Source organism: Protomyctophum bolini (assembly GCF_963924005.1).
Source record: "Protomyctophum bolini genome assembly, chromosome: 7".
Taxonomy (NCBI): Eukaryota; Metazoa; Chordata; class Actinopteri; order Myctophiformes; family Myctophidae; genus Protomyctophum; species Protomyctophum bolini.
In genome coordinates, this window is record NC_137868.1 from 15,762,431 (window position 1) to 15,789,527 (window position 27,097).

At 40.0% G+C, this 27,097-nt stretch overlaps 3 protein-coding genes across 4 annotated transcripts; 2 read left to right on the top strand and 1 right to left on the bottom strand.

The window, feature by feature from the left end:
• Positions 1–3,321: 3,321 nt before the first annotated feature.
• On the top strand, positions 3,322–10,513 carry mecr (mitochondrial trans-2-enoyl-CoA reductase). Of its 2 annotated transcripts, XM_080767559.1 has the most exons (10): positions 3,322–3,632; positions 4,585–4,755; positions 5,712–5,809; positions 7,563–7,694; positions 7,962–8,105; positions 8,525–8,627; positions 8,892–8,994; positions 9,330–9,464; positions 9,560–9,632; positions 10,170–10,513. In XM_080767559.1, the coding sequence occupies exons 1-10, from the start codon at positions 3,421–3,423 to the stop codon at positions 10,325–10,327; spliced, it is 1,329 nt and encodes a 442-aa protein (XP_080623685.1). In that variant the 5' UTR covers positions 3,322–3,420; the 3' UTR covers positions 10,328–10,513. The 2 variants fall into 2 exon arrangements, with proteins under 2 accessions (XP_080623685.1, XP_080623686.1); XM_080767560.1 differs by lacking the exon at positions 3,322–3,632 and having other exon boundaries at positions 4,501–4,755.
• Positions 10,514–10,645: 132 nt separating this feature from the next.
• On the bottom strand, positions 10,646–15,464 carry smpdl3b (sphingomyelin phosphodiesterase acid like 3B; the record flags this gene model as incomplete). Its single annotated transcript, XM_080768194.1, has 8 exons — positions 10,646–11,224; positions 11,544–11,677; positions 12,689–12,869; positions 13,072–13,241; positions 13,869–14,012; positions 14,294–14,391; positions 14,785–14,998; positions 15,395–15,464. 8 exons carry the CDS (start codon positions 15,462–15,464, stop codon positions 10,859–10,861), a joined length of 1,377 nt encoding a protein of 458 aa, XP_080624320.1. The 3' UTR covers positions 10,646–10,858.
• A 2,213-nt stretch (positions 15,465–17,677) lies between these two features.
• Positions 17,678–26,980, top strand: rpa2 (replication protein A2). Its single transcript, XM_080767127.1, has 9 exons — positions 17,678–17,810; positions 18,803–18,906; positions 19,062–19,163; positions 19,676–19,789; positions 21,028–21,102; positions 22,612–22,728; positions 24,777–24,905; positions 25,990–26,084; positions 26,313–26,980. The coding sequence occupies exons 1-9, from the start codon at positions 17,798–17,800 to the stop codon at positions 26,398–26,400; spliced, it is 837 nt and encodes a 278-aa protein (XP_080623253.1). The 5' UTR covers positions 17,678–17,797; the 3' UTR covers positions 26,401–26,980.
• The last annotated feature ends 117 nt before the right edge of the window (positions 26,981–27,097 follow it).

The following is a 27,097-nucleotide window of genomic DNA, read 5'->3' on the forward strand; positions in this document are numbered from 1 at the left end:
TCTTTATTGGCTAAAAACTCCAGATCCATATCCTGACCTTAAATCCAATTGACAAATCATACCTAAACTTAACCACTTAAACCCTATATTTTTTTGTTCACAGTGCCTCAGGGCACTACTAGTGACTTTTATGTTTTGTTTTAAATTAAATATCTTTGCTGAAAATGGATGACATACAAGCTCACAATGCATGAGCTTGTAGATCTGCTATTTTCTGCTAGATGTTTTCCCCAGAATACGGATGCTGGGGTTTAAGTGGTTAACCATCTCCGCACAACCATTTCATACCTGATCTGCTCTGTTTGACTCTGGAAGTTTGTGCTGTGCTGTGCTGTGCTGTGCTGTGCTGTGCTGTGCTGTGCTGTGCTGTGCTGTGCTGTGCAGTGCAGTGCAGTGCAGTGCAGTGCAGTGCAGTGCAGTGGGTATGTTACTGCCTGTTCAGGAGCCACCATCAACTGAACATACGAGCGAAACCAATGTAATGGCACTATGTTCTCATAGTTATTGTTGCTGTGTGAAATGCTGCCACGTTCTATACTTAACATTAGGATTTGATAGAATTCCAAACTTTAAGTGATGCTATATTATAGACATGTATGTCACCTCTAGTAAGATACTTGACATGGACTGAGTTACTGAGTGGTTCAGCTAGCTCTCCTCTTGATACTTGAATAAACTGAAGGCAGAATCATATGCAGTGTTGCTAGTGGGAAGGCTGGGGCTTGTCTTTTCATCAAGTGTGGTCCATTACTAGGGAGACATTTAAAGGCATTACATCCTTTCACCGTAGTGGAGGATACTAGGACAGGATCACCAGCCCTGTGCAGAGAAGCATGTAGAACTAGCTAGCTAATCAGCAATTTCTCCCGTTTTAAAGGAGAAGCTGACAAAACTTGTACACACAATTAATATATACTGTATGTAAAATTATTTTAAAGCCTTTAAAAAAGAAGAAAAATCATCCTAGTTATTTATTTTTCATCCAAGTGTGCTGCAGCTTCTCCTTTTCGCTTCTCCATTATAAGCCCTCTGCGATGAGTGTTCTCTACCAGTAAACTGCCAAATGTCATTCATAATCATAACGATATTTGACTCAAGCATTCACTTGGGTCACACATCTAGGCATTCATATTACTATGTACAAGTATCAATATCTGTACTTGGTAACTATTGTCTTATTGAATCATTGTTGCTGTCATGATGATTCACTACAGTGTGAATACAGTACGATTGATAGATGGTAGTACAATAGTTCCAATGTATAGTTCCAAAGTGGGTACACGGTATTATGATCTCTTGAGTGAATTGTGACTTTTTTCATTGTGTTCCGTTTGCCTTGTATGATTTCTGTTTATGCACAATGAATCCTCCAGAAAGGGGCACCCATTGTGAATAGTGAATACCTCTATCTATGCCGAAACCAATGCAATGTTACTCTGCACTACCTGTGTAAGATGCATTAATTTCTTTTTATATAAATATATATAGTATATATTCATTTTAATCTTCTTTACTTTATACCGTGTTGGATATGTGTTCTGTACGTGTTCTTTTTTTTCCCTTTTCTTTTTTTTAGGTTATTTTGATAAATTACATACAGTTGAAAAAAAGAGAACAGAAAAAGAAAAAGTAGAACAGCCACTCAGGCTTATCTCAGGAATCGCCGATCTGAAAACTCAGGGAATACTTCAGGTTGTTGGAATTGATTGTTTATTGCAGGAGTTAAGTAGGGTTCATTGACGACAAAATATGAATTAAAAATATATTGTCTGTTAGGATTTGTTAACCACTTAAGCCCTATTTTATACATGGTTTTACGATGGTAATAGAAATGGCAAGAAATAGCTACAAGATTTGAGCTACAAGATTTGAGCATGTCGATCACTATTGAAGCGTTTTGAAAGCTTTGCATATAAACACCTTGCCCAAAAAAGCGACACACGAGTGTTCCAAAGAGATGGACTTGTAGTGTCCATTTCTGAATGTCTTGGTGTATCATCACCAGTGTCCTCTGCAGAAAACGCAAACCAATGCTGTCAAAGGATCATGTAGTGAAACAGTTGAGATGTCTTGACATTGAGATTTACAAGCATATAGATTTTTATGAATTTGTGCTTTGTCATCCAAAAAGTTGGCTGATGATCTTTATTTTTTTCAAGCATTTCTTTGACATAACTTGCCATGATATGAAGAAAATCTTCCTCTATTGTAATTTTCCTCTGTAATCGTCGTAGATGGGGATGTAGTAGAATATCGTTATGGGATTGGGGCTGGTAGTATATAAATCGTGGGTTGTCTCATCTCAGAACATGGCAAATACATGGTATTGCAGACTATCAATGCTTATGACAAGAAAGAATGTGTAAGTGTAATATGCATTACTTAATCCTGTTTCATTTCCAGAAAACTGTTGGGTGGGAGGGGACAAGTTTAACAAAATTGAGCAAGCAAGGATATGAAAGTGAAGAAACTTACAGTAAATGCCCTAACTTGTAGGAAGGGTGTACTTTTCTAATTGTTTCTATTGTGACACAAATGGGATCATCTGAACTAAATAAAGATTAAAGGGGACACTTCATGAAGCATTTTGACATTTCGTTTTCAGACTTTTCTAAGCTATAAATACCCTGATTCAAAAATATATCTATTGCTCAGGTGACTGAAATTAACAACAGCATATTGTACTGTTTGTAAAATAACTCCACTACAGTGATTCAATGTAAAGTCCATGTTCTAATCCCCCAAACCCATTTTGACTCCCCATTTAACGTGTTGACTGTGATTTAATTGTTGGGTGTTAGATGGGTTAGATATACCTTAAAAGTTCCACAGACCTAGTGCTTAATTTATACTCTGTTGTATAAATCTGAATTATGATCTGTGTGCTCAGGGTGATGTTTGAAGCGCATCAAGGCATATATCACATTTTACCTTGTGTTTGGCAGATTCTTTCTTTTAAAATCTTGCTAATGACCGTTGGCCATATGATTTGTAATGTGTCTTTAACATGTAAATGGCTGAAGCTATTCCCAAAATGTGTGCAGTTATTACTGAAGAATGTATTATTTGCTGCCAAACTGTACATCTAAGTTGATCTCAGGCAATTCAATGACTTTGACTTCGACGGTAAGCAGCATGTAGGCTGTTCCAAGTATAACTGTGATTGTTTCTATATGTAAAGATCTCCTCAATTTCCTAATAAATATGTCAATATTCACTTACGGTTTTATTTTTTTATGACTAATAACTGAGTGACTTTCGTGGCAAGCCAGTAGAGGCGCTGTTCTGTCTTATGTTATACAAAGGCATAAAAAGGGTTAATCCAATATGGCCGCGTCCTATACTTCATGAGCGGTGTAAACAACATTCATATTCACGCTGCAAGTGCATTAGATTAGTGCAAACAATACATTTGTCAAAATGAAGATCTCTCGAGCTGCACGCGTACTAATTCATAGCAGTTGTTCCAGGCATATAACCTGCAGAACCTTCGTGACTGTTGTGCAAAACCGACCCGTAGCAGCAGCAGCGCACTGTGCCGGTAGTAGGCTGTACTCTAGTGGTCCTCCTGGGGGTGGATGCTGCTCGGCACTGGTGTACAGGAACCACGGGGACCCTTCCAAAACTCTACAGTAAGAATGCATTTGTGTATGCCGGTCTTCTTGGTTGACTCCTAACCCTCTATGCTCCTAACTGACGTTATATGGAATTATTCATGTAGTAGTAGCTGATGTTTTGTTGAAACAAAAGTTGTTGGTTTAAAAGTTAAAGCTCAATATGCTGATAATAATCATTCTCATGGAGACAGTGTTCAATAACAGGGGTCTCCCCGTCTCTACAATTATTACTTTCTGAATATATAGAGCTATTTAAATACAATATAAAGCCTTTTTAATGACTTCATAAGATCAAGTATAATAATGCTTAATAATTGCTTACTTGGTTACTGTTCTTTTAGCCAAAATCTGTATATAATAATTTAAATCTCATAGTTGTACAGTACTAGAATATAATATTTTATAATGCATCTGTTATCATGCATTATTATTATAGTGTGATTCTAAGTACAGATCTGGAGGAGTAATATCAAAAATCTGCCTTCTGGTGGCGCTATAACAGGCCGTCTGGAAAATTTGGGGCAGAGGTTCATCGTTGGCATCCAGGGAGTGTGTGTGCAAAATTTGGCATCGACCTGGTTAACGGTGCCGGAGATTAGCTGTACACAGACGGACACACACACACACACACACACACACACACACACACATGGACAGAGTGCAAAACATACTCTCTCCCCATGCCTTCGGCCTGGTGGAGAGCTTGTCACGATGACGATGCCAGTTGTCTATAATATAGACTATATCCATATATGGGGTTCTATATTGACCTGATGTCAACACTAGATGTCTCTATCGTCTCCATATATGAAGCTCTAGGTCAGCCCGAGCCAAATATGGAGATTGTAATGTTAGTAAATATTGCTTCTAGGACGCAATGCACGCTGCAAGTGCATTAGATTAGTGCAAACAATACATTTGTCAAAATGAAGCTCTCTCGAGCTGCACGCGTACTAATTCATAGCAGCAGTTCCAGGCATATAACCTGCAGAACCTTCGTGACTGTTGTGCAAAACCGACCCGTAGCAGCAGCAGCGCACTGTGCCGGTAGTAGGCTGTACTCTAGTGGTCCTCCTGGGGGTGGATGCTGCTCGGCACTGGTGTACAGGAACCACGGGGACCCTTCCAAAACTCTACAGTAAGAATGCATTTGTGTATGCCGGTCTTCTTGGTTGACTCCTAACTGACAGTCGTGCACGCTATATGGGATTATTCATGTAGTAGTAGCTGATGTTTTGTTGAAACAAAAGTTGTTGGTTTAAAAATTAAAGCTCAATATGCTGATAATAATCATTGTCATGGAGACAGTGTTCAATAACAGGGGTCTCCCCGTCTCTCCAATTATTACTTTCGGAATATATAGAGCTATTTAAATAAAATATAAAGCCTTTCTAATGACTTCATAAGATCAAGTATAATAATGGTTAATAATTACTTACTCGGTTACTCACCTTTTCTTTTAGCCAAAATCTGTATATTATAATTTAAATCTCATAGTTGTACAGTACTAGAATATAATATTTTATAATGCATTAACTGTTATAATGCATTATAGTGTGATTCTAAGTAACAAGATTTAAATCTACCTAAGAACTACTATACTAGACTATAATAGACTACTGTACCTTGTTTATTGTAAGTCGATCTGGATAATGAGAGCAACTGCTACATGCCTAAATTGTAAACGACACACCAAACATTACTTTACTTAAAGCAGCTATTGACCACTTAGTGACTTATATACCATAATGCATGATAACAGTGACTATAATTCATTTATTATAATGTATAGAATTAATGTATTACAACCGTGAGAATATTAAAACACTGATTCTTGCAAAACTATACGCCGCAAGTGTCCAGCAATTATGAAGTATATAATACATGACCTATAAGTCATTATAAAATGCTTTATAATGTGTTAGGATTATTGTTGTTAAGCTTTTTAACTGAGTGCTACTATTAATTATACATTGTTATAAAGAGATTATAATGCAATATGTATGTTTACGATGCATTATAGACGTGGGCTTCATAGGAAGTGGTACCCTATTAAGTTTTCAACAAGGTTGTAACATGTCTGGTGGTTGCCAGGTTGGAGAACGTGGACCTGCCCTCCATTGGTGCAAAAGATGTTCTTGTCAAAATGCTGGCAGCCCCAATCAACCCTGCAGACATCAACATGATTCAAGGTACTCGAATCTGGTAACTTTGTGGAGGTTGGAAACTTGGCATGGGGTTGTGTTAAGGGGTAATCATTAGTAGGCTATTTCACATTTGAATTTGTTCAAACTGCAAGTCAGATGCCATGGTCGATCACCAATGATTCGCCATGTAATTCCTTGCAACTACATTGTGCGGTTGACCTTAAAACTGTTTTGTTGCAAGGAGTTGCGACTAATTGCATTGGTGAAGTGTGGTTCCAAATAATTCATTATGATCCTTTCATATTTGAAAACAGTGTTCCCTTTCAGGGACATTTGTTTTGTCATTTCTATTGCGAAATTTGGAAATATTAATAATAATAGATATTGAGTGGTGGTGAGAGCAAACAGGAAGTCTTGAGAAGATGTGTCCTGTCGCAATAGTAAACCTTTTAGCTTGCCCAAAATATGTCAATCCTGGGTTGGCAAACACCTATCTTACAGGGAAGTACGTCAAGTGAACTGATACTCCCCTAGTTTCACTTCAGTATTTAGGTCACAGTGAAGTGATTATTAGACAATACAATATTTGTAACATTTTTACCTAAAATAATGGATTTGCACCTAAAAAGATATACCAGGGTTAATGTAGTTAACTTTCTGTTTAACACTTAATGGATTCTTTGTATAAAATACTTTTGAACACATGACTATAGAGTCAATCGTGTGTAACAATTTGTGGGATCTTTGGACAGAATCTGGAGGAGTAATATCAAAAAATGTGTTTTTCAAAAGTCTGCCTCCTGGTGGCGCTATAACAGGCCGTTCTGGACAGAGGTTCATTGTTCATCCAGGGAGTGTGTGTGCAAAATGTGGCATCGACCGGGTTAACGGTGCCGGAGATTAGCTGTATACAGACGGACACACACACACACACACACACACACACACACACACACACGGATGGAGTGCAAAACATCCTCATGCCTTCGGCCTGGTGGAGAGCTTGTCACAATGATGATGCCAGTCGTCTATAATATAGACTCACTCTATATCCATATATGGGGTTCTATATTGGCCTGATCTCAACAATAGATGTCTCTATCGTCTCCATATATGAAGCTCTAGGTCAGCCTGAGCCAAATATGGAGATTGTAATGTTAGTAAATGCTTCTAGGACAACTGAAACAGGGGCATCAGGGCTGAAGGAACTCGACTCACATCCCTTTATCCTTAGCTGATCCAAAGAGGGCACGAGTAAGACGCGCAAACGCGGGAAGCGAACGCAGCTCGTACATATTTGGATTTTGGACGTATAGCTGCTTTGGGGACTCTTTATATGGTGCCCCTTTTGTGCCCATATATGGAGCTGAGTGGACCTGGCCCCTTTTGTGCCCATATATGGAGCTGAGTGATTGCTGATGCAACACACTCCATATTTGGATAGCGGGACAGACAGACAGACACACACACACACACACAGACAGACATGATCTGCTAGTTCTCATAGTAAGTGCTCACTGGTTCGCAACAACCAATCCATAGGATTTTTGGCATGTGAAATTACACACCTTACAAGGACTGGTCTATGGAAACATAATACCACTCTTTATATTGGGCTTGGATGCTTGTCACAATGACAATGCCAGTCATCTCCATATATGAAGCTCTAGGTCAGCTGGGCCAAATATGGAGATTGTAATGTTGTTTAGTAATATATGTCGGATATCTCCATATTTGGAGATAGTGAGAGCCTTCATTACAGTTTGATTAATGAATCATTTGACCCCCTTCTTCCCAGGCACATATGCTATCCTCCCTGACTTCCCAGCAGTGGGGGGTAATGAGGGTGTGGCTGAGGTTGTGGAACTGGGGATCCAAGTGGAATCTCTCAAAGTGGGAGACTGGATTATTCCCAAAGACGCTGGGCAAGGTACATAATGTACTACTTTCTTTTCAAGCCCCACCCATCCGACCCCAAAAACAGGATGATTCTACAAATGCCTTCTAAATCAGTAGTTCTCACACTTTTTTTAATGTTATCTACAAGCTCATAGCGCGCCACGAGCTTGTAGGTCTGCTATTTTAGAAAAATCGAAGAACGACTGACAAAGAAACATAGCTTTTTCAGAAAACTGTCAGGATGTAGAACACATTTTTAGAATCTGATCTCAGGTCAAAATGGGTGAATTGTGTCCAGGGACCTGGCGGACGGCAGCAGTGATGGCAGAGGAAGACGTCATCTCACTGCCAAATGACATTCCCTTGTTGTGTGCTGCCACACTGGGGGTCAACCCCTGCACTGCCTTCAGGATGCTGGCTGACTTCAAGGACCTCAAGCCAGGTAATTATAGTCAGCTGGGCTTCTACAGCAGTTGGTGGAGGGTTGTTTCACAGCTGCTCTCCCACACCCCCAAACAGAGATAACAACTCAACAGTTGGTTAGCAACTGCTGCCCTGATGACACACCAGGAAGGAGGAATAAAATAAATGAAATTAAAGCATGTGCCCTTTTAGTAATCAGAACAAAGACATCCCAGTCATTCAGCGAATGTCCTTAAGCACTTAATATAGGCTATATACTAAATTAGTTTTCTTTTATCTTTGAAAAAGTTGTTTGTGTTACCGGTAATACTTTTTAAAAATATTTTAAGATTTCTCACTTTCTCATTTCAGTGTATTTGGTTTTTATTGTCTCTAGTAATGACAAGCTGCCATGAAAACCCAGTAGAGTATACTTGTGTTTATGTGTTGTCTTTTCAGGTGACACAGTGATCCAAAATGCATCCAACAGTGGAGTAGGTCAGGCTGTTATACAGATTGCCGCTGCAAGGGGAATCAATACCATCAACGTTGTACGAGACAGGTAAACCTCACCTGATTAATGTGTCTAAAAGCATGATTCTGTAGCAAATATCTGTCAATTAATGACTGGCTATGAGTTTGACCCTCCACACATCAGTTTAAGTCCATCAAGTCTTTAGGCCCTATTTTCAGTGCCTAATAATCATTAGCTGGAGGTTATCAGTCGGTCGCTATTAGCAGTGTTGTTGGCGACAGGTGGGGTCTTCTGTCAGAAACTATAAGTGTTTCATACTGAACTTCCTCATTGCATCTCCATCTCTTGTAGGCCAGAGTTCACGCAGCTCAGTGACAGGCTGAAGGCCATGGGGGCCACCCATGTCATCAAGGAGGAGACACTCAGGCGGCCTGAGATGAAAGAACTATTCAAGGTCTGCGTCTCCTCCACCATCATCTGCATTTTTAAGCATGTCATTATGTGCAAACATTTTGGTGAAAATAGTAGATCAAGCTCACAACGGGGTTGGGGAGGGGGGGGGGGGGTCTAGTTCCTTTGTGAACTACTATAGTTTCCAACTCTGCCTCAAGGCATGTGAGGTTATTGGTGTGTTTCATCAGCCTTGCCATTCCCTAGTTTGTCCCACACTGAATTATTCACAAACGTATTATTATTTGATTACGTTTAACAAATCAACCCCTGGGGTCAACAGTGTAAATAGGGTTTGAGTGGTTAAAACATATATTATTGTTGTTTTCTCTCTAAAAGACGTGTCCAAGACCCAAGCTGGCACTGAATGGCGTAGGGGGCAAGAGTGCAACGGAACTCCTCCGACACCTACAGGTCGGAGGTTGCATGGTGACCTACGGAGGCATGGCTAAGCAGCCAGTCACTGTACCTGTGGTAAGATGAGCGCCATGTTGTTTTCTCACAAGTGGTGTGTGATAGTGTTGCTGTGTCCCACATCCTCTAAACTAAAGTGACCTTACTTCCTCCAGGGTGCTCTCATCTTTAAGGATGTGGAAGTGCGCGGCTTTTGGGTCACACAGTGGAAGAAGGACCACTCAAATGGTGAGTCTGTCAAGAGAATGTGTACAAGTACTCATCATTATGTACTGCTGTATTATAAGCAGAAAGTCTTTTAAGGGAAATTGAGTCCCTATTGTTTACAATGGAGAAGCTGCCAGAGGTCTGTTGTTGTGGTCGCCACCATGGAATACTTTTCTACAATTTACAATTTAGGCATTTAGCAGACGCTCTTGATCCAGAGTGACTTACATTTAAGCAAAAACAAAGCATGTCATACATCACATATATACTACAACAAGCGATTACACCGTTTTAAAGTGGATTTTCATGACGAGCAACTCAGTGGTCGGTGCAGTGGCTGTTCAAAGTGGTTGAACTGATTTTGATGGGGACCCCTGGTGGTCCCTGGGCACCACTTTGAGAACGACTTTGGAAACACAAGCTCGCAGCAAGCTTGTACATCTGCTATTTTTGTGTGAGAACTACTGATTTAGAAGGCATTTGTAGAATCGGGCTCAGGTCTTAAGATACATCCCAAACAGAAATTCTGCTACGTTTTGTTCTTTTGTCTGTCCCTAGATGACTTCAGAGACATGCTGGACGAGCTGTGCTCCCTGGTGCGCCAGGGGAAGCTGACCGCACCAGGCTGTACTGAGGTCAGCCTGCAGGACTACCGCACTGCCCTGGACTCTGCCATGCAGCCTTTCATCTCATCCAAACAGGTCCTGGTCATGTGACCCGTTTTGGAGAGAATAAACCTGCACTGTAGCCTTTTGTTATTAGTTTATTTTTCCGTCTCTGCAAGAGAGGAGCTGTTAAGTATTGTGTGATATGTTTGTATTGTTTATGTGCCAAGACCATCATCTGTTATTGTTCAAAATAAGTTGCTCAAGCACACAATCAATAAATGCACATCTTCTTTAGCAAGTTCACAATCTGTTGCAATGACGCTTGAGTTAGGTGTATACTGTATAAGGTTACCGGCAGACGGTGATCAAACACTTCCTGTGGAATTACAGGAATAATCTAGCATGCTGATACTAAAGTCGTAATTGGCAGGTGGTGTTGTATAATAAAATATCTGCAGTTCATAAACGTTCATTGATGCAGTATTATTGGGGTCATTGGCTTTTTTCCCCCTCATAAAATTAGATAATTTTGTTGCAATTCAAGGGCACACACAGGCTGCAAACGGCACACGTCAAAACAGCCGCCTCCATTGTTTTCAATGGACATATCCCACACCGGTGACGTCAGACACGCGCAAGTCATTTCAGGTCATTCAAGACAACACCGAATGCCACAGTGAGGACTGGCAGCAAGGCAGCACCAAGTGAAGCGGCTCCTTCTTTCTCCAGACAGTGTTCATAAGCGTCAAAGTCTACCTCTCTAGCGGCACACACGTGGTCAATACGGCAGTCACTGTCGCATTCTGTCAGGTCGTAGTTGACCGAGTTGAACTCGTAGTATTTCTGTAGGTAGCTGCGGTTGTTAGCCATGCTCTCCAGAACCTGGTGCATGGAGCCTGGAGAGGCGTCTGCTACCTTGAAACTCTCTGTCAGACGGTACTCCTGCTCCCAGTTAGCCTGGACTTTGTTGGCGTGGGTCAGGTTCAGGTAGTATGTCACCACATCCTGTGGGAGTTTGATACAGGAAAGGCCATGCGTGAGAATTGGACTACTACAGCATGCATGAGGAGTTTCTACATACTGTGTAAATGGCATTTGAGGGGTGCTAGCCCCTTCTATAAACAGCTATAGTGTAGATTATGTTTGAACACAAACATTAAAAGCCATTGACAATGAATGGAGAATTTACGTCATATGTGTCTGAGCAAATCGGCCGGGTATGTCGGTGATTTTTATTAGTCTATATTCTATAATATGGTACATGTCCCTGACTCCCTTGTCCCTCTTTTCGACACGGTAAGCAAAGAGAATGTCCTTTTCTTACTTGAACTAGGAGTGTTTGAGGGTCATATTCAAAGATACGGATCCCAGGGTTGTTGGCACCATCTTCGACCCCAGGCAGCGTTGTCTTCCATGGTGACACTCCTGGGCTCAAGAACATTGCACTGATAGGAGAGCCTGTCGTGAGAGAGAAGGCAACATAATTATGGGAACTCCCTACTGATCTGAACTTAACAAGACCATATAAGTTACTCGAACACACAATACATATTTCGTTGCTGTCGGGAGGAAACTTCATAACAATTTTTTTAGGTTTTTGGCATAAATCAGTGCTATTGAACACCCTTTACGTCTGTGTGTTGTTTCGAAAATATTGAATCAATGGAAAGTAGTAAAGTGCTTTGGACAAAACCTCTTAACTCCATTGGACCCTCAAAATGTCTGCTAAAGCAACTAACTCCACCACCTCTCCCCCTCTAATGGAAGTAATTGACAATATATAAAGTTACAACACCAACTTTGATGAGGCTGTATTGCTTTGTTTTAAAAATATAAGGTTTTCTTAATTTCCTGAAAACTTTATATTTGTCATTTCCTGAAAAATGTTGTAATTGGCTATAGGTGGTGTTGCTTTTGCAAATGCATTTCAAATCATTGTTAAATAGGTTCACTAATACAGTAATAATATTGATGTACGTTGACTTTTCCACCCTCATAAAATGAAATAATTCAATAAACGTCTACATCCTTGTATAAGAATTAACTACTTAAACCCCACATAAAATAGCAGATCTTACAAGCCAAGTACAAACTAAGTATAGGGTTTAACTTTAAGTGGTCAGGACACTTATTTAGAGCAGCACTGCTCTAATGAAAGTGCATAGTTGAATGTATTCCCAAGAGCTCTATACTAGGCCCTCTCCTGTTTTCACTCTGCACTAAATATAACAGAGTAGTCGACTATTATCACAAGAATATAATCTAATATTTGATTATATTCTTGTGATAATAGTCAACATATCAGAGCTACAAGCTCACAGCTGTGAGCTTGTAGCTCTGATATGTTTGCTGATTGTTAGCCCCAGAAAAGGAATGCTAGGGTTCAAGTGGTTAAACTATTGGATATTACTTGAAAATAAAGCCAATGTGAATGAAAATAACAAGGAAACAAATGTTATGTGTGAATACCTGCAGAGTTGTAGAACATGCGGAAGCTGTCGGTGTGATGATGACCAAAGAACTGCCCAGCAATTACAGAATGGTGTTTCTGGATCAGCTCCAAATAGCGCTTATTGAACTCCGCTGTAAACCAGGCCATACTCCTCTTCTTCTCAAAGAAACCTGGAGGAATGTGGCCAATGATGTACACCTGAAAGACACAATCTGGGAGATTGATTCTCTTTCTCATCAATCAAATTTAATAACAGCATTATGCCACAGATCGACGATACTTCATGTCTGGGATCCCAATTCACTGTAAAATTCTCCATTTAAATTTCTACCAAATGGACCCGCACTTTAGTTTACAGTAGTAGTAGTTTGAAGTTTTAAACCGAAGAGAAGAAGTTTACCCTCTCCTTGTTGTTGCCTGCCTCACTCAGAACCTGATCAGCCCATTTGAACTGGCCCACTGGGTCTGCAATGTTCTGGGTCTGCTTGTTCTGACTATAGTGTAGGTTGGTGTTTAGGACCAGGACCCTGACGCCTTCTTTATTCAACAGCTTCTCAGTGTAATATCCACCTATACAAAATAAAATGACAAATTCAACAGTACTGTATATGCATGAGCAATTTGTACATACTGTGTACAATGTACAATGCATGGCAAGGTTACACACCCCTCAGTCAAATAACTGTAGATACTTTCAATTATAGAGAGAGAGAGAGAGAGAGAGTTGAATGTACAATAATACTTGATCTCATGCTTCATTTATACTTTATATCTGTGGTTCTTAAAATTGGGTCCAGGGACCCCCATGGTCCTTGAAGCGGTTCCATAGCCAATTCAAGCCCCTTTAGTATACTGTAGCATTACAATAACTTTAACCCTATTTTATACTTTGGCTATTCAAAAATAGCCGAACGATGAGATCACAACACGCAACCATGCAAGTCTTGCGACACACTTTGAGCTCACAAGTATAGATCCGCTATTTTTTAAACATTTTTAACAACAAAATCAAAACCATTTCAGATGGGGATCTGAAGCTTAATACATATCAATTTGGGGGTCCTTGACATGAAAAGGTTTGAGAACCACTCTGCTCTACAGCCGGGCACCGGTCTAGTATTTTATAAATTGGCTATTTTTGGCACACAAATAAACTATAAATCAGGCTTCAGGTATCAAGCAAAACTGTACAGCCACCTTTTTTGAAGGTTTCAAGTGACTTTGTCTGCATCCAGCCCTCCCACATCTGTGCAATCCGGTTATAGATGTAATTTGGTCCTGAAGGATGCTGGTTCTTAGGGTGGTAGTCATGGTTACCCAGGGCTGAGTACACCGTAGTGTCTGAAATGATAACCAAGCGCAGTCCGTCAGTTCCTTAATGTGAAGTGCCTGATGGTGTGATACGTTTAAATCATTAAGGGATTTATTTCTCCCAACTTTTGGTCGACACCATGTCATCATGGTGTAATGGCCTAATATCCTCAGCATCAATTTAGCTCACAGAGTAAAACATTGGTATAGTTTTACCCCAAGCTCTGAAGAAAAAGATCTACAGTATGAGGGAACAAACACTGGAGTCAATATCCACATTAGTTAGGAAATATGTATGAGGTGAACCTGACTTGGAAAGACTTGATTTATGATGTTGGTGAGGTTGCTGACAATGTAGACTACTGCCTCTTCTCCCAGATCCTCATTTGCAACATGTGGGGTGTCGTCTCTGAAAAGGTAAACAACAGAACTGAAAGCTTAACACATCTACACGTGTTAATCTCCCTAGTACCAAATAGATGTATTACACGAGACAGCAGGTGTCCCATTGTTATTTTGATGTTTGGTGTTATTAGAGTTCTCAAACCCGACCAGGCCGCCCAACCCGACGTTTTAGGACCGGGCCGGGCCTAAAATGTATGCTAATCAGTAGGGCCGGGCCGGGCCTCGGGCTCCATGATAAAATATATATATTGAATTTGTTTGTTTGTTTATGATAATAAAAATAATAGTTCTCAAATTCTGCACAAACCTGACCAGGCCTTAATTTTCGGGCCCGATGAGAAATCTAGGTGTTATAGCTGTACCATATATTTATCCTTTATTAGGTAGATCTACGTACCCCGTCCAGACGATGAAGTCTGGCTCTGGCAGGATGTTCTTCATGGCATACAGTGTGGAGTTAATAAGGGTCCACGGTGCGTCGCAAACATAGTCGCCAAATTCCCCTGCATTGTCCGCAGGACGCTGCCCACTGGATGCACACACCCGTTCAGGTTGATCATTGGGGTCATAAGTTGGGTCCCAGTGTAGATCTGTGATGTGCCAAAACTTCCCTGCAATAATGAACAGTATATCATCATATAGCCCATGCGATTCTCAAAATAGGGCTTAAACAGATAAGCTCTATTTTATTTTCAGCTACTTAAAAATGGCAGATCTACAAGCTCACAGTGCCTTGCTGTGTGACGTCTGACGTCTTGTGGTAGATCTTCTGGTTAGTAAAAAAAATATTTACTACACATTTTGACGAATCTCTTATGGTGAGCTTTGACACAACATCTTTTCAGATAGGTCCACGGCCAAATATCAATGTGTCCTGGCTTCCTTGACATGAAAATGTTTGAGAACCAATGATATACCCTAAGTTGTCCTGGTAAAAGATTCCTATCTTCTGAGAAGTATACTAATTTGATGAAAATCTACCACATTTATACTAGCATACTACTCACCAGACAACGCAAAGGCTCCACAGCGGAGAAGTACACATAATAGGAGAAGAAGGCTCTTCATCGTAGGCATGTTGACAGGAGTATAGGCTAATCAGGAGAGCGAACTCTGTTATCTTTCTGTTGTGTCCTGGTTTAGTCAAGATAAGATACAACGAATTATGAACCATACACTTCCAATGCTGTTCAAGGTACGTTTTTCACAGTGCAGGTTCTCATCCATATGAGTCATGACAATAAATCTGCTCACACTTTGACCCTGGCTATATTCCTTACATTTTGTTAGCCCATACCATATACAGTAGTTTATCATGTTTATGTGTCACTACAACCAAGTCAAATTCCTTGTAGGTGAACACGAGATTCTAATTCTGGTTCAATTTGACTTGACTTTAGTTTAGACAATGATATCAGTAATTATCAGATGCAATAATGACCATAAACGTTTTTATTCTAGACTCGTCTCTAAACTCTTCACTCAAGTACACTTCATTGTGGAAGCAGTCCAAAGTCCATACCTTGCCAGCCCCTTGACAGCACAGAAAATCTGTTAGAAAGGCAATGTTGTCATTCAGACAGGGCTATAGGCCTACCAATGTGTGCCTGGGATATGTCTGTGTAGCTGCATGACTGAGAGGAGTGTGAGTGGAGATTGATTCCAATCAAGATACAGGTTTGGAGGATTTAGCAGGTATTGGAAATTGACCTAATCAGGCCTAGGCTGGGGTTGCTATGGTGATCAATTGGCTCAACACTGGTCCAGGGACCACCAGTGGTCCTCATTTAAAAGATGGAGTTAGTAACCAAATGGATCCTTATTAACTCGCAAGAGTTAAAATTATTGTTAATCATCTACATCAGACGTTCCTAAACTTTTTGACTTAGGTACCCCTTGGGGGGAAGAATTATTTTATTTGTAGGGTTCATTAAAAAGATTTACACATCCCTACTCCACACCGGACATCCCTGTCTCCAAGCACTGGCAAGGGAAGGAGGCATGCTCTAGTTTATGAGGGGGACTGATACCTCTCAGTTGGGGGCTGGGTATAGCGTCCCAGCCAGTGGTCCTAGGGGACCGGGGAGCCCCAGGGGTCATTGAAGGCGTTCCAGGGAGGGAGTCCTCAGATAAATTAAGGATAGCATTAGTTTAACCAGTTCAACCGTATACTTAAGCAATTCAAAGATAGCCTACCAAGTGTAAATCAGCTATTGTTAACATTTTTAAGTCTATTTTTCAAGAAGTGAATTGTGTGGGGGCCCGCTCTCCTACCTTTTCTGTTTCTGTGAGAGCCAGAGTTGGTTGGTTTTAGTGTTAGATTGCCATGTCTCATTGAATCCACTGGGGGGCGATGAAAACAAGGTGACTGTGGTAGTCTGTTATCACTACTGATTGATTGATTGATTGATTGATTGATAGATTGATTGATTGATTGATTTTGATTGAATACTTTACTATCAGTTTGTAAAGAAAATAAATTAGCACACGAAATTACGAGGATTCTTAACCCAAGAAAGCCTATGGCTTGTTTCCATGGGGTCCTTGTACTTAATTCATCAAAGCGCTGTACTGTCCAAGATTATTCAGACTCTGTTTATATTCACAGTCACAGATGACTTCAAGTGTAGGATTCTTTTGTTCCCTCAGCTTTGTTTTGTTTTGTTTGTTCTCTTGTTGAGCTCTTTATTGTTTTTCTTTCTTTTTTATTTGATGTAATCGCATGGTGGTATAAAATGTATGGTTGGTAGCAGGCAGCATCAATTAGATGTTTTTTTTAATGATAGATAGGGGAAGGTATAAATAAGATTTACGGTATCTTCTTCCTGCTCCTTTTCTTTTCTGGTATGGAATATGTAAAAAATAAATAAAAAAATAAAAGTAAAATGAATATAATAATCGTGTAAAACCATAACTGAAATGAAATAAATAAATATGAAATGTTGACGTTGTTGAAATGTTCATGAAGTGTTCACGTTATTTCAGGGTGTGCATCAGTTTATACAGTGTATCCCAGTTCGTGAGTCATAGGCTATAGTATCAGACCAGTAGAACTTAGATTTTGGGTATTGGAATTTGGCTTAAAGTTTTGGTTTGCCAATGAAATATAGAGGAAAACGCCAAGAGTGTGGTGGCCATGGAAACCGAGGGGTGTAGGTAGCCCTGGCTAGCCCAATCGCAGCTCGACCATCCTCCGGGCTATGGGATCTAATTGAATAACTGGCTTATCATTGGATAGGAGATTTCGCGGCAGTTCTGGGGCGCGCGTCAGGCGCGCATGCGTCCCTTGTGTCAATTTAGCGCGCGGAATCGGAGCAGGAGGAAAGGAAGCAGTCCGTTCGTAACTCTCAGTATTCTGAACACTTCACCTCTTCTTTGAGCTTCTGTCACTTAAACCAGAATTCAACATCATGTGGAATCAAGGTACAGTTACACACATGAACTGTTGCCGCCTGTTTACGGGGAATAGGATGATTTGTTTATGTCTAAAACGAGCCACCGGCTAGCATTAGCCAACACGATAATAACCTTTGTTGAAAGTAAACATTGTTGAGGCTTTAGCTCAGACTGTACAAATGGAACCAAATGCACCCGTACGGGTGCACTACCCTTAATAAGAGTTACACAGACTTATTAAGGGTAGTAGGGCGTACATTTTGTTCCTAATAATTTAGATGGACCACCTGAAGAATTAAGTGAAGGACCTCTCACCAATACTCTGTCTCTCAGGCTCTCAGCCTCTCACTCACTCTCAGAGACCTGTAAGACTCCATTTGAACCTGGTGGGTGGTGGGTCCACCATGGAGGTGCCCGGCACTGGCCGGCAGCCCGGGTCTGACCTCACTTTGGGAATTGGGAACCAACCACTGTTTTCACTTCAGTACTCCGTTCTGTCGACTGGGATGTCATTGTTTACATCAGAGGTCATCACCATGCTAGCAATGGCCATACAAAATGAGTAAACGCATAAAGAGCCCTAAATGACCATTACAGGTCTGTAACTCTGAGAGTTACGTGGGTCCTTGAAAATAAAACATTTGAGAACCATTGTGTCAGTGGACTCCTAATGTGCCATATAGTGTCATGCAGTGCCCTACATATTCTGAATAAAACCCGGAGACTGACTGAAGAATGTATTAAGTTTGGAGAATTAGTACACTCAAACACAACTTGATACAAAGACTGTTATCTGTGGACGACACGATAAAGCATGACACTTGTTTACAATAACGTCCACCCTTTTCAATTCATCAGAATTATTGACATTCAGTAATTGGGTCTTATATGATCACAATAAGAACATTATAATGGGCGGTGTGTAAAAACAAAATCTGGAATTTGCCACGGACAAGGCCAAGTCTTGCCACATTTGTCCATGTAACGGACATATTCATGAGTCCCTGGTTTACTTCCAGGAGGAGGATATGGTGACTCCAACGTGGGTGGTGGTGGTGGCTACACTCAGTCCCCAGGAGGTTTTGCATCGCCATCTTTATCCCAAGGAGGGGAAAAGAAACAGGTAACGTGACTTTCTTTATAATGGATAGTGGATACATTAACACAAAGTAATTTACTTTGCAGTAAACTTTGAATACTATTAAGCAAGCATTGCTAAAACTTGTGTGTGTGTGTGTGTGTGTGTGTGTGTGTGTGTGTGTGTGTGTGTGTGTACAGAGACAACGTGCTACGCAGATTATCCCGTGCACAATGTCTCAGTTGATGTCTGCTGCTCAAAATGACGAGGTCTTCAAAGTGGGAGAGGTGGAGGTTGCCCAAGTAAGTTGTGACGAGTGTAGCAATGCCCACTAGACCTGTTGTACTAACTGACTGCACATGCTGTACCACGTAGATTCTTCAGAAGGAAAATAAGCGGTTGTCCTCGATACTGGCCCTGTGATTATGTTTAGCAAATTATTTAATTTTAATGTTTCATTTCCAAAATTTAAAAGTATTGTAACACCATTCCCTAACAAATTTCTAAAACATGGTTTTATGAGCATTGTGCAATTTATATGACATGATCCGATAACACGTCTGTATTCTTTTGATTTCAGAAATTCATGTTTATGAGTGTTTATCTTCTTTTCTCTTTTTTTAAAACAATATATTTATTGACATTTTTCATTTTATACAACATTAGTTATAGCTCTCTCGTTAATACAATGTCCAGAAAAAACAAACGTAACAGATACACAAATACAATGACAACAAATACATTTAAAATACAATCACAACTCAACAATCAATGTCACTCCTTAATATCTTTTTTTACTTCCATCATGTCTTAGGTTACTGTTGTGGGTGTTATCAGAAGCATAGACAAAACCATGACCAACATCCAGTACAAGATAGATGACATGACGTGTGCTCCTATGGACGTAAAGCACTGGGTCGACTCAGAGGTGAGTTGGTGGGTGGTTACTGGTGCCATACAGTATATAGGTTAAGCGTGTACACCTCTAGTGACAGACTGCAAGGGAAATGGTTGCACCGGGCTTTAGGTCTCTAATGGGGTATGATGAACCGTCCTGCCCATCCTGCAAAATGTGTATTAATAACTTCACAACAAGCCGAAAGTACTAAGATTGACACGAAAACCGATCAATGAAAATGAGAGGGAATTTTCTTTCAAGAGCTTGAATGGCACCTACTATTTGATGTGAAAAGTGTGCACTGCAGTAATAAAGAAAGCCATTGGATGGCAGAAGAGTATTTATTTTCTTCAGATTTTCTATCTTTTTCATTTCACAGGCCCCAATAGACCTTGCGATAAGCCCCACCCGCTCGCGCACCTGCCCCAATACCGTTGTTAAGCAAGACAAACAACCCCTACTATCAGCGATCCTCCATTGAGGACCGTGTTATGTCGGCGTTTTTCCAAAGAGGAATAGAAGCATTCATATCAACAACATTCATATTATAATAACGCCATTGATGAAACGTTGCTGTTGGGCGTCCTGCAACAGTGCTTCATAGCTACCCAGAACGTTTGGGACATTTTCTTTTTATTCCTTTTCCCGTGGGTGCGCACATGACAATTTTGGGTGTGTCTCCTGCAGTGGGCAGATTCAGTAGGAGCCAGGAAGATTTAGTTAGCCTCCCTCACACGAGGCGCAGCATTTTTCTTCACTGGAAAAGTCATAGCCCCCCTGCCATGACATCCTGGCTAAAAGACCATCCTTCATACACCTAGAGAAAAAATACATTCTCCAATGGAGTGCTCATTGAATATTTATTTTAGATTTATCTTAGTTGGGACCCCTTCCTTTCATATATTAATTATTTAACTACAATTGATACATTTTTATTTTTACTCAACAAAAGAGATGAGCTGAAGAGAAGGAGGAAGTCCCAAAATAATTTATATCCAAATAGCGGTCAAAAACACAATGTTTCGGCCTATGTGGTCTTTGTCAGGTATGCTATACTACTCTTGAATAAAGCTAGTCTAATTTGAATGGACTGTAGAGCCACTGTCCTTTGACGCGATATTTGTTTTTGAAATAATTCTTAAATCTAGAGTAAACTGGTTGTGAGGGTGGAGTCAATATTAACTTGTATTTTGACCAACACAGATCGATGGGATAAAAGTCTTTAAGCCCTGTAGGAAATCTGTTGATTTTGTCTCCTCGTTTCTTAGGATTCCAGTGTGGACAGCGATGTCCTGCCCCCTGGCACTTATGTAAAGGTCTCCGGCAACCTGCGGTCCTTCCAGGTGAGTTCGCCGTTTGTCACGGCAGCCACATTTGAAAGAAATTGGACCTCTTCCTTACTTCCTTCACTTCAGGACTGACCAATTATACTAATTATTAAGTTGTGGTTGTGTTCCATTCTGATCTAACAGAGTGCTGATATTATGTGGTCTCAAAGTGTGGCCCAGGTACCCTCATGGCTCCTTGAGTATACAAATGCAAGTGGTTCCATTTGTACATGCTCAGGAGTTATGGGGGTTGTTGAAATAAAAAAGTTAGAGAACCACGGTGCTACACTATGGAACAGTGTCTTAACCCATTTTGACCTGAGATCAGATTCTAAAAATGTCTTCTACATCCTCCTGACAGTTTTCTGAAAAAGCTATGTTTCTATGTCAGTCGTTTGAAAATAGCAGACCTACAAGCTCGCTATGAGCTTGTAGATCAAATCATGTGTCTTCCATTGGAAATGCATTGGGGCAAGATGTAAACATATTGTATACATCTAGCATGCATAAATGTTGTATGCTAGGTGTGAGTCAGGTCTAAGCCAACTCGGAACAAATATTTTGGGCCGAAAAAATAATTACAAAGAAGAAGAAAAAAAGTGTTGTACCCTGCCCTTTTTCTTCTTCTTTCTAATTATTTATTCTGCCCAAACAATTGTGTTGTCATGATTTGTCACGATCCGAGTTGGCTTTGTTCGAGGCTTACAGATCTTTAAATAAATACATTTTGAAATGTCTATGGGAAAAATGCATGGGGAATTATTTCCTGGGCCTGTCGTTGTCATGAAAGGGGGCTCTATGGCTGCTGTGCATAGTGTGTAACCCTCCCTATCTACTTAACCAGCCACTTTGGCTAGAAACCAAATACTATTGGAGGTCTTAGAAAGAAGTAAAAAAATAAAGGGAAAAAACCATTTGACAACTTATTATATGATAGGTAGGTAAAATAAGGCAGCATTTTGGAGACTCACTTCCTCAGACTCTACCTCAGTCACCCCCTAGCACTCTTCCTCCCTATATCCCTTCCTGACACCTTCTGCCTCGATTGTTGCTAGCGATATACCAACATATGACTACCAACCATGCAGTCATATCTTGGTCACTCACTCTCGTTTGTTACTTCTAATTGTTTTCTTGTCCACATGTAATGTATGTAATGTAATGTAATTTAGATTGCATGTTATTTGAAAAGATGCTGTGTTCATTGTTTACCTGGAATCCTACTTTCTTGAGGTACTACATTGTCTCTCTGTATGTGATTACCTTGCTTATAAGAGTGTAACTGCCTAAATTGTAATTGTCTTTATATAGTTGTTAATAGAAGTCACGTCGGTGACTTCCACATAGATGACTGGCTTTCCGGTTAAGTTGAGCTCAAAACCACAGACTCATGCCATGCATGACTAGCAGTGAGGGAGGGCAGAGTTTAAGCAAAGAAAGATCCCCGTAAGCCTGTAGTTCCTCTCTCAAGTAATCTCATATACATACATATGTTTGACAGTCTTTTCTCTTTAACCTTCTCAGAATATCAAGTCTGTGGTGGCGTTCAGTGTTCGGCCCCTGGAGGATATGAATGAAATAACCTCACACATGCTGGAGGTTGTGCAAGCGCACATGGCTCTAAGCAAACCACAGAACACGGTGAGATCTGCATTGCACTCACAATGATGAGGTTTTACTGGCCTCTTGAATGCACAGCAGTCTATTATTTAAGAAAATGTGAAACTTGATGGCTAATGAATCAATAATTACAGGCTAATGGTTGATGATCTATGCATGTAGACCAGCGGTTCCCAAACCTTTTTGGCCATGCACCCTGTTACCTCCTGACCTAGCTGACGCACCCCCCACATGGAAATATAAATTGCATATATAAGCTATATAGATGAATACATTTCCTATTTATCCACAGACCGGTATATGCACATAATATGTGCATATACCGGTATGTGGATAAATATATATATATATGCAATATTCAGGTTCATATATTATATGAACCTGAATATTGCATATATATGCAGCATAGGCCATATTCTGCATATACTGTACTTGACATATATTGCCATAATATATATATTAATATATTTAAAATAAAACCGTAGCACCACCATTAGCCTTTTCATGTCACGCACCCCCTAGAAGGCGCCCGCGCACCACAATCGGTTCACGACGCCACAGTTTGGGAACCCCTCATGTAGACAAACTCATTTATTTTTTATTTATTTTAAGTAAATTTTATTCAAAGAGTATGACATTATGCAATTTTCACAGACAGAGAATACGACTCTTTGTTTTTTTTACATTTTCTCCCACAACTCCTTTCCCAGTCACCCCCACCCACCCACCATCTTTCCCCACGAGGCCAGACATACAAACAACATATAAACACAGGTATAAAACCAATAGGTTGAGTACAAAACAATACACACAACATACAGTATATACACAGGTATAAAACCAATAGGTAGACAAGATACTAAGATACAAAGAAAGGGATCATATGGTTATGATTAATAAACAACTTCAATGGGGGGTAAAAATAAGGGTAATAATAATAATAGGTAAATAAAATAAAACAAATAAATATTAAATAGACAAACTCATTTCTTATTATGATTATTATCTTTATTGTTCCCAGCAATTGTTAATAGAGGCTAAACACTGACCAGACAGTCCCAACATTCACCAAAACAGCTGCCAGTTGCAGATGAACATGGCATCATATTTAAAGTGGTCAGCTCCATGTGACATGGCTGTGGAGTGGAGTGATTGGAATATAACTATTAAAGGATCTGAATATTTTTTATTATGTTTGAATAACAACTTGTCCAAAGGATCATCACCGGCCTTTTCACTCATATGGATATGAAGCATTGACTGAAGGTGGAAATGTACAAATATACCCAAAGAGTAACACAATAAGCGCTAGAAACGAGTCAAACAATCCAGAAACTACATTTCCGGGTAGGCGGGGTGGCTGCAGCTGCCCGTCGCGCAACAGAAACGTTAAATGTTAAATACGTTTTTTATATATATATATTTAATGTTTCGTGTTTACTACATATCGAGTCACTGCCAGCTGAGCTTACGTCAACGAGGAATATCAGGAACACAATGTTTTGACAGCTGGGTGTGACGTATTTTAGCAGCGACATTGCTTTCATACCCTTGTAGTTTCAAGGCTTTTGCGGCCACATTAATTCCATTTTCTCCAGAAACTGGCTGTATCAAATATTATTGGACTTATGGACATTAACGACGCACAACCACCCCCCTGACAGAAAGGCTGGGATGATCGGTTTATTTTTCAAACACAGTTCTTATATGAAGCGACCTAAAATCCCCCTATGGGGATTTCAATGCAAATTAAAAAATACATGAACCTGTGGACTGGCGCCCTCTACCGTGCTCTGGTGTTAAAGGTATATCACGTGCTTACATTGTATCTAGAAATATTTAATTGGAGCAGTAGGTAATTAACCCATTAAATCCAGGTAAGTATGTTATTTTAGATTTTTTTGCATTGGCTATTCAAAAATAGCCTCACAGTCACTTTGTTCCGCACTACAAGCTTGTACATCTTCTAATTTTGAACATTTTTTTTAAAGAAAAATAACTACTAGGTAATGCTCGCTCATTTATTGCTAAAATAACGTGCTCACCGTGTGATTTTGGTTCTCTTTCAGACATCTGGCGGTGGTGGAGTAATGAACTCCAGCAGCACTCCTATATCCCGTCCTGCCAACAGTAATACGGGAGGCTACTCGGGTGCCAGTGACATGGCTAATAACGGGCTGAACCCAAATCAGAACCAGGTCAGTGAAGATATCTCATTCAGTTTTATTGTCTCAGCACAGGTAGGGCTCTTACCGAGGTCGCCCTATTCGTTGTGAATATTAATATTTAAATCTAATTGCAGAAGTTGTGCCTAGTTGTGAATCTCTTGCGATACACCCATTAGTGTAGAAGATATTGTACTTTGCCCATAAAAATAAAATCACTACTAAAATCAAAGATTATTAAATGGTGTAAGTGTACTTCATAATGTGATGTTTTGCATTGTATTACAATGTACAATACCTTTTTTCACTGCTATTAAATTGGTTGCCTCATGTCCATCTCCTGTCCAGGTAGTGGGACTGCAGATCCTTTTTTTTACTTTTTTTTTGTGATCAAGTTTTTTATTTGATTTTTTTGTTAAAAGAAAGAAAGAAAAGGGGTTTCTTTCCCCCACCCCACCCTCCCACCCCACAGGTTGAACAGCGAAACAGATACAGGGTTACAATACATCACAAGATAAATAATCATAATAATAATAATAATAAATAAGGCGAGACAGATATATTACAATTGGAAAAATCTAATTAAAAAGGAGAAAATAACAGTTATCAAAGACGTTGGCATGTTTTAAGTTTTTCTAGTGCTGTGGATAAGACATCAAGTGTGTTTTCTTGTGCCCCATTGGATCGAGCTATAGAGAGCTCCAGAGAGATCATGTCCATTAGTGAGAGGATCCATTGTGAGGTCTCAAGTTTATGGGGAGGTTTCCATCTTAGGACGAGCAGTTTTTTTGCAGCTGTCAGCCCTAAGAGCAGGAGTCTTCTACGTGGCATTGTCAATGTTAACCCAATCGCTGAATCATCATTCAACAAGAAAATATTAGGCAAGAGGGGAATTCTAGTTCCCATTACCTCAGATAGTACTTCTGAAACTCTAGACCAAAAACGATTGACATCTAGACACTCCCACATCATGTGCATGTATGTTCCCAGTTTGTTTGCAGATCCTTTTTTAGAGGAAAATAATAAAATAAATGTTTAAATACTGTCATTATCCAGTGTAATCCACCAACCTGACAGAGGCAAAGGTATGTGAAAATAATTGTTTGTAATTCGGTAGGTGCTGAGTTTGATCATGGGTTGTCAAGATGCTGAGGGCATCAGCCTTCAAGAATTGAAGCAGAGACTTGCTGCCATGAGTATGCCTGTCATCAGGTAAGACCCTCGTCTCCTGCATTATATTTTGTAGCATTTGAAATTGACGCACAGGACCCCAGTAACCATAAATCATATACAGCAGTCTATACGGACAATACTAGAGACATATTGTCTGTCACCATGTACCAGAGCCAGCAGTACTTCCTTTGTGGTTTCCTGTGAGAGCACTTCTTTGTTACACACTTATCGAAACATAATGCGTCACCGTTGCACCGTCTTCAACAGGCAAGCAGTGGAGTTCTTGAGCAACGAGGGACACATCTTTTCCACCATCGACGAGGATCACTACAAATCTACAGACAATGGTGACTAGTCACTAGCCTACTCACCCTGGTCCCATTGCTCATACCACACAGAATATACGTGTCAGAAGCTGATGTTATACCTAAACCTTTAACACAAAACCTTTTTTGTTTGTTAAAGAACTACAGTGGGATGTTTATTTCCACATCTGTTTTCCTGTTGTTCCTTCTGCTATTGGAGCAGGTGAAACTGAGAATCCAATGGTTTGGATCTAACTAACTGCAGTTATTATTTAAAGGAGCACATGACCCATTTTCAAACTTATCTTCATGTATTTGATCCTCACTAACCAAACTCATGTCTCATTGGTGGGCTATGGAGGGTTCAAACCTGCTTATGCAATGAACTGTCCACAGCCCTGTTCTGAATACAGTGAGTAGACAGAAATGGTACTATATTATATCGTTTTAGTGCGTGCCAATTATTTGAAGATAGGTTGAAAATGGATGAAGTGGTTCTTCATTGCAATTACATACTGGCTGCCGAACCTGTATAAAGAAATGTTGTTTTAAAAAATCTGGGAAAATAATTGCTCAGTTGAGGTTTTCATGTTTATGTAACTATTTGTCAAATTAAAATACTTTTCAAATACGTTTTTGTTTTTGTGTTTTTAAAGGTAAATTAAGAATGGCTAATGCATTACAATGAGTAAGTAAGTAATATTCAATGTTTCAACTTTCAAAGGTAACTGTCTGTAACCACAGACA